We start from the raw sequence: 8,445 nt of genomic DNA, 5'->3' as shown, positions 1-8,445 counted from the left end.
ATATAATCGCTCATTAAAATCAATTTTTATGTTTTTTTTTAAATCGAAATTATCTCATCATAAACCATGCAAACTGACTATTTGTTCTTATCACCATGTTACCAATATCAGAATTGTCTTTACAGCCAAAATTTCGCTCGATAAAAGTCCATCCAATAGTGAGATAATTGAGCAACGAACATTTTTCCATATCACAAAAAACCTCCCCAATAAAAAATTATGTTCTTTCAGGAGCTCCTCGCGGGCTCCTTGGATTCAGCTCTGAATCTACTCAATAGCTTAGAAGATCTTGAAACAATGTCAGATCAATCAATTTCAGAGCTCCGTATCCTTGTTACTTCAATTTTTAAATTAATTAATCAAGATATGCCGCAATTTGATGGTGGGCGCTTCATGGTCCAATTCTTCAGTCAATACTCAAACGATGATCCTGACATTCAGCGCGTAGCTAATGATTTAAATAAATTTCGATCTTTATACAAACAAATTTTGCAAACACGTGAACAGATTGCCTTACTACATTATAATTTAAACTTATTTCACGAATATACACGTATATTTGGAGAACTTGCTCCATCATTTGATGAATTAAAAGGCAATATTTCATCTTTCGAACCAAAATCCGTAGATGCTTATGTTGAGAAGACAGGACCTCGCGAATATTCTCCTGTTCCAAATATTTACTCTCATGAGTACGAAAAACGATTATTTTCAGCAGATTTCCAACCAATTGATTCTATTTATATCTCAAGGTTTCTCCAGCGTATCCGTCCTAATGATGAATCTTCAATTGTCATGAATACCAATATTTTACTTAGTTCTACTTCAGAAATGTTGGAAAAATTAATAGAAATGAAATATGAAACAGATTACGATATACAGATGGGAAATATAATATACAAATACCCTGAACGTGATATTGTTCTTAACCATCAGTTCTCAAAACAACTAATTAAGCAAAATAAGTCTTTTGAAAGCATTATTAATCACGATGACGACATAGCAGTACTTTCAAGAACAAATATGCTCAAAAATGCATCGATACTATACGACATGGCCACTTCTCTCGATGATTATTTTGTTGAATCAGACAATCAAACAAATTACTTACCTGTTATAGCCGCCAAGGTCAATGCTGTTGATAACAAGATTAGATCCATTAGATACATCAATAATTTACTTAGAAAATCTCAATATGTTCCATTATCTCAAGGAATCCAGCCAATTCTTGATTACATTGAGTTGCAACATAAAATGGAGTCATTGTTCAACGATATTATCACCAACGGCTTTGAAAACAAGCATCTTGGAGAAATAGATACGATTATTACCGAATTAGGAGAGATTAAGAAGAGATTTACCGATGCCAAACGGGAAATATCCAAAGTACTGAAAGATAAAGAGTATCAGCTGACTATTTTGAAGAATACAACTCCACTTCCTCCTCCTGACGTAACTGCGCTTAATGTTACCAGAGAAAGGGCGTTTAATATGTCCAAAGCTGTCATTAAAGCTGTTGACGAGGCAATGGAAGGAAGAATGAAGCTAAAAGAAGGAATTATGAACTGTATTAACACAATTTCAACAATTGAACCTCCAATTCCTTATTCAATTGTTGTAAATGAAGATGATACACAATATAATGACACAATTACATGGCTAAAGTCAATAAGAGACGATCTTCAAAATTATGTTGACAATTTGAAACAAGAAATTGCAGAAAAGGATAAAATAATCAATAAGGAGCCATCAAGAGTCAATAGTACAACTGGACAAATGATTATTCAAGGAAGTGACGAAATATACAACGAACTCCGAGCAATTGTCAGTTGTCCGCTCTGTGAAAGGGAAGCCACGCATTGTTTGGGTAAGTGTGGCCACATTTTGTGCGCTGATTGTGTGGATAAGGTTGTAACTTCTGATACTTTCGTTTGTCCCGTTTGCGGCTGCCAATCTGTTAAAGCTGATATAATCGCCATCAAATGGTAGTATACTAAACGTTGTTTGTTTATTTTTAATTTTATATTTTTGAATTATTAGCGTAATCATAATATTTTGTACTAAATATTGTGTTCTTCTACTATAAGATTATAGAAAACAAGATGTTTGAAATGATAATAAAGAAAAATAAGAAAATATAATAAGATCTAATACCCAATTCCTCAAATATAATGGGTTGTTGTTCATAAAAGATGAAAATATAACGGTTTAAACGTTAGTCTATTATGATATACCATTAAATTTTCAAAATAAAATTCGATATTTTCTCATGTTCGATCATTGATGGTTGATTTCTCATACACTAGGCTAATGCTAATGATTGAACACTGTTGAAAATTCCAAAAAAAAATTAAAAAATTAAAAAATTATAATAAATTTCTAGAATTTTAAAATTAAATTTTAATTTTCAAGAAAAATTTGGAAAAATTCTGAATTTTTAAATCTATAAATGAATAACATTATAGGCATATTTTATAATTTACTCAATGAAATAATGAAATTTTAAATTGTTAGAAATAAATTTTGAAATTTTAATGTTTAGAGACAAATCATGCTTATGATTACTTCTCTACGTAAAAATATAGTATTAACAAAATAATAATTTATTCAATAAATGATAATTCATGAAATTTTAACTTAAATTCTAAGGTAAACGAATGACTAGATTACTCATGTTTCTCCTTATCTTCTTCGGTTGGTTTCTTCTCTGGCTTCTTTCCGAAAATGTCGAATGAAAGGGCAGAAAAGACAATAACAATTCCAACCCATTGTAATGCGGTAAAGTTATGCTTGAAAGCAATCGAAGATAGGAGGATAGTAAAGAATTTGCGACTTGTTGTTGCAATTGACAAAATGAGGCCATTCGAGAGATTTACGAACGTAAAGAGGCCAACTTGAGCGACAAGGTTTGTAACAATGAAAATTGCGATCTGTGGAAGGTATTCTGGGTGATTTTTGATGAATGTTAATGCTGGAATGATAATCTTGATTCCTGTGATAATAGAAAGGATTAGATTGAATGATTGCATGTAGAACATTGTAAGATATGGTGATTTGGAGGAATGGTTCAACTGATCTACAATTGGTCCGTAAATTCCTTCGCAAAGAAGGGCAAGAGAGATGACTCCGTAGCCAAGGGGGGCGTTGTTAGCATCCTTGTTGTTGGCTGTATATCCGAAGATTGTTAAACCAATGCAAAGGAAGATAACGACGAAGATGCGACGTGTTGGGACTTTCTTGTGGAAAAGGAAGATTGAGCAGAGCATAACAGCGATTGGCTTGGCTGACTTAACAACATTGAGTGTGGCATAGTCTGCGTAGTACTTCGCAATGTTGGTAAAATATGCGGCCAAAAAGTGAGGAACTGATGCCTTTAAGTATGGGAATGGGTTTCTTAATATTTTAACTCTTGTGACGAGAAGAATCGATGCAGCTGTGATGCAGCCAAAGAAGAAGTTGAAACAGAGAAGAATATTTTTATATTCGTGTGGGAATGGTCCTAATGGGTTCTTCTTTGATAAAATCTTCTCATCATAGTAGAAATGTGTCATGAAACCAATGTACATGACAAGAAGGGATATTACAAACTTGAGATTAACTTGCATTTTTCCCAAATTTGGCGATATGAAATTTTGGATTTTCTCACAATAATTTTGTGAGGGCGGTTGTCACTTTCTAGGTCAATTTGGCAGATAGATGCAACTCATGCATTTAATACGTTTTTCATTAAAATTTTTGATTTTTGAACCATTTTATATTAATGCAATATTTAACTTTATTCTTTACATGCCTTGTTGTTGTCTTCAGCTTAGCAGTTCAGATAACATCAAGCGCAATGGTTATCCATTGGTCCCGCGCAGATTTTGTTGTAGTTAGCCAGCCAATTTCGTTTGTCGTGGTCTTTTCATTCGGAATAGGACTATCTTGCGTTTCATTTATCATGTTTATACTTTTAATGATAAATTCACGCTCGCAGGTCTACTTATGGATCTGGATTTCCTTTAATCTCTCGTATTTAATAATCGGTATAGGCCTTACGTCACCAAAGCGACTTAATTCATGGATTGATGTATGGAATTCTCAATGGACTAATACAAGTCACACACAAACATTCCAATATGAATCGAATTGCTGTGGCTGGAATGATTATTTAGATAGATCAATTACAGATTGTCCATTTTCTTATAGATCTGGCTGCAAGACAATTGTGGAAAGATGGATTCGCTCAAGATTCGATCAAATCTTTGCAACATTAATTTTTGATTTAGCGATCAGTATGTTTCCAATAATTGCGATCCTTTATTTCTTCTATAAACTACAATTACATCCATTTTGGCTTTCAATTAGATTACCTCTTGTTGACGCTCTTAAAATGCAATCATAACTCGATTTAATTCATCTCAAATACATTAGTTAATACAGACTATTACATAACCTAATATGATTGTTCCCATGCTTACCTTTTTGTTGTCCATTTTCAAGAAAATAATTTTGGATTTGGAAAATAACTTGTTACACTAGATAATTCATCAATAATTAACCAGATTTAATCAACAAAAATCCAAGGTATTATGATCCAAGCGTCTGCTTCACTTGTTTTCAACATTTTTAATTTTTTTTACCATGAAACTACTAACATTTATACTATTGTTTGCTATTTTCATACTAAATGTTTAAAATACATCTATCTTCTCAATCAACTTCTTTTTTAATAAAATTATATCGCGATTCTTTTGATTTTTTTTTTAATTGAAGTACTAACCCATCTCAGCCTGCCTTTAATGTTTTCTGCTTGCTCTATACTGTTCTTTATGAGTTCAAACAAAAGGTTCTTGAACAAATATAGAGTTTGACAAATAGAGAAGTAAAATTTATATTCCATTCTCATTACATTGTCAAGCTTAACGATCATTTTGAATTTTTTTTCATGAACACTCAACAGGTTTTGAGATTTCTCAAATTTCTTCTCAATCATGATCGGATGGTTTCAAATTTATCTCAAACTTTCTTAAAAATTAGGAAAATACAATTGACATCTGCAGGTCAGAACAATTGATTTTGAACAGATTTTTCTAAAGAAATTTGATCAGAGGTAGGGCAACGATAGAAAATTTTTGGAAAAAAAGTTCGGAGATCTTAAACGTATCATATTCCCTGCATGGTTTGGTATCTTCCGCCATGCGTTGTGCCAAACATATTGACACTTTCCAATAATTAATTTATGGTATGAGTCACAGAGTTAGATTATAAAAAGAAAGTAAATAATTGCAATTAGAAATCATATATGTCGGAAATCAAATGTTGATGAGCAGAAACCTTTTACTCATCATAAAAGAGATAAATCACTAAAGATTTGTATACATTAAAATTTGATATTTGGTGCTCGAAAACTGTCTGATGGGACTCCTCCAAAATGAACCAATCTATCGCTGAGGACCAAATTAGATGATGTGGATGGTGTATTCTCTAATTCTAACTTAGGAAGAATGGGAACAAAACGAATGACGACAACAACATGTCAAACATAGATTAAATATCTATGAATCAATAAAGTATACGTGCATTGAAGGTGATAACGATCACTTGAGGCTTATAACTCTTTGACTAAATTATGCAATAATTAAATATAATCATTTTTATATTTTTATACTGATAGTAATTAATATACTATCCTGCTTAATAAATGGTATGATCAAATTTGTTTGAAAATTTAATTATGTATATGAAACTATGTCTTCTATATAAAAATCAAAATTTTCGGACGAACCTAGATTGAACCTTTATGAAAATCTATCATTTTTGTTAATTGAGTTAATATGAATCTTTTACATATGTATATATAGCATTGATAGCTTATATAATCATGGTTTATTCCATATTAACATATTTTTTCAGTTAAATTTGTTAATAATATCATGTAACAAATTAATTCAAGATTAGAATGTCTACAAAATGCTAACAAATAAGAACAAAATACGATTTCTCGACTTAAATTTTAATATGGAGTAGTTTTTCGTTTAAATCTAATTAAAAATGAATAAAAACTTATCTTGTACTATTTTCATTCAAAGATTTTAATAATGTAAATCATGCATTTTCATAATTCAGTACAGTTCTTTTTAGAATTAAAGTTGATGAGGATGATATTTGTGATTTAAAATAATTTGTTAATGTTCACCTTTTATTCATCACCTTGTGGTATGCCCTAAAGCAATAGCATTATCAATTCTGCTGAATTGATCAACTCAAAATTCCAAAAAAAATTCAAAATTTCAAAAATGAAATTAAACAATTTGAATTTTCACATGAAAAAATCAATTTCGAAAAAAATTTGGAAAATCAAAGTATTTGATAATTAGTCAAATAATCAATTTACATCGTTTTTACTCATAAAAAACAACTAATTTTTGATTTTGATATCATATTTGATAAATACTCATTCCAGAGTTGACGTAATGTATTAATTATTGTTAGAGATATTGCTTTCGCAGCAAAATTCTTATTTCATGAAAGAAAAAAAAATGATTTTATTCCAACAAAAACAAGTAAACAGATGAATGGAAACGTACTATATTTTCATAAATGTAGTAATCAGCGTGTCAGCTTTTGTTTATCATGTTCGAGTCAAAATGTATTAACTTGTAATAAGAAATATTCGAAGATTATATGAAGTATTGAGCATTCTTTGTAGAAATATTTGTAATTCATTACTAACATATATAATAAAGTTGTTTTTTTTTCCTTATTGCAATAATTTTGTCTGATTTTAATAACTTTTCATGTATACGAGTTGTGTGAATATGCATCATAATATGCGTAAATATACTTATTTGCGACGAATAATGTGGTTGCATAATGGAGGTGCTAAATTTTGATTTTTAATATGGGGCTTTGGTATGTATAATCATGTTCTTATCTCAACGTAGGAGTATTGGTGCAATATGATTAAAATTTACGAGGTTGATCTTAAATTGAATAATTCTGGAGTATAAATCACAATGCAGCTAATTCTATGTTAAAGATAGATACAGATTGTAGTAATCAATTAGGGAGTACAAATTCATTCTTTCATTTCTGTCGTATTGAGCAGAAAGGAAGAGATCATAACCCTAGGAAAAAAAGCCCAAATTTGTCACTTTTCATAGTACGTTAAACTCAATTCGCTCGGCGAATGCCGAGCACACGTACTCATCATTCAACATAATATTCTCATTCTTTGGTTATTATAGTGCCAGACAACACAAGATTTCAAAGAATTACTTGAGTTTTCAATTAATCTTAATCCGATTTTAGATTTATCGAGAACTCCATCATCACAATCACATACTTCAGTGCGGTAACTACAATTATCCATATACAGAAGGAAGTTCTTTTCGAACAACTCATTTGGAGTCTGTTTTGGAAAGAACTTCTTTCTGTCCGACTTAATTTCATAGTTCCTGATCAACCAAAAGACAGAAACCACACACTATCTACTTAGGAAAGGAGTTCTTTCTAAATCTTCCTTAAATTGAGATTTTACGAGAGATAACCCTTCTATTGCACTTAAAAATGAACATTTTGATATCTTTAGTATCACACATGGTCATATATAGTATTTCATCTACATGAATACATTCATCTTTCGAAGTCTCTCATTAAATGGGAGGCTTCGAAAGATGAATCGTTTTATTCATACAACTTTAAATCTCGAACACATTTAGAGAGTGAGTATATCATTTTATTCTTGTTTTGAGTTTATTCTGATTCAAAATTGCAGTGAAAACAGAAGTTCACACATCATATCTGAATGTGAGCTCATCTATACTTATACAATCTCAATACCTCCACTCTAAGCATAAGAGGTGAAGTTATATAAAAATTATCAGATGCGTTGAAGTCTCAAAAGTATTGCCTGAATGCTTGTTTCATATTTGTCCAAGTAGTTTCAATGAATAAATGTATTGTTTTTTATAATTTCGATTTATTTTTAGAAAATATTCAATATAAACCTTTATTGTGTTATTTACATCTCATAAATTCTCTGTCTAAATCATATAAAAGCGCGTTTTACCCCTATGAATCAAGAAATTCATTCAATATTCATGGTATATTTATTAAATTTATACAATTTACTAATAATCAATATTATATCCTCATAAATAGCAATATATTTTGGTAATCTATGATAATCATATACAATATTTGAAATCAAATTTTCATTAGTTTAGGTTCCTTGTTAATAGTAAACCATTATATTTATTACTAATAATAAAATCTATGTGTCGTATTGAAATTCAATAAAATTACTTATTCGGTCCAAAAAAACAAATTAGATAAAATTTTTCTTTTTTTATGTAATTTTTGTTTTTCATTTTTCTCAAGATCCTAAGTTATGTTCTAACTTTTGACATCATATCCTATCATGCTAGGCTATATATTATAGCATATCCAAAAGGCAAGGAA

At 30.2% G+C, this 8,445-nt stretch overlaps 3 protein-coding genes across 3 annotated transcripts, besides 2 other annotated features; 2 read left to right on the top strand and 1 right to left on the bottom strand.

Annotated features, from left to right (window-relative positions):
- Positions 1-208: part of a mobile genetic element that runs on past the window's edge.
- TVAGG3_0838510 (RING finger protein-related family) lies at positions 209-2,108 on the top strand (the record flags this gene model as incomplete). The annotated part of the gene is made up of 1 exon (XM_001319155.1): positions 220-1,989. One exon carries the CDS (start codon positions 220-222, stop codon positions 1,987-1,989), a length of 1,770 nt encoding a protein of 589 aa, XP_001319190.1.
- A 546-nt stretch (positions 2,109-2,654) lies between these two features.
- On the bottom strand, positions 2,655-3,645 carry TVAGG3_0838500 (UDP-galactose transmembrane transporter protein; the record flags this gene model as incomplete). Its single annotated transcript, XM_001319154.1, has 1 exon — positions 2,667-3,605. The coding sequence occupies one exon, from the start codon at positions 3,603-3,605 to the stop codon at positions 2,667-2,669; it is 939 nt and encodes a 312-aa protein (XP_001319189.1).
- Positions 3,646-3,731: 86 nt separating this feature from the next.
- TVAGG3_0838490 (tetraspanin family) lies at positions 3,732-4,689 on the top strand (the record flags this gene model as incomplete). The annotated part of the gene is made up of 1 exon (XM_001319153.1): positions 3,761-4,384. The coding sequence occupies one exon, from the start codon at positions 3,761-3,763 to the stop codon at positions 4,382-4,384; it is 624 nt and encodes a 207-aa protein (XP_001319188.1).
- Positions 4,690-7,144: 2,455 nt separating this feature from the next.
- Positions 7,145-7,192: a mobile genetic element.
- The last annotated feature ends 1,253 nt before the right edge of the window (positions 7,193-8,445 follow it).

Source organism: Trichomonas vaginalis, chromosome VI (genome assembly GCF_026262505.1).
Source record: "Trichomonas vaginalis G3 chromosome VI, whole genome shotgun sequence".
Classification (NCBI taxonomy): Eukaryota; Parabasalia; order Trichomonadida; family Trichomonadidae; genus Trichomonas; species Trichomonas vaginalis.
This window is presented reverse-complemented; position numbering and strand designations above follow the sequence as displayed.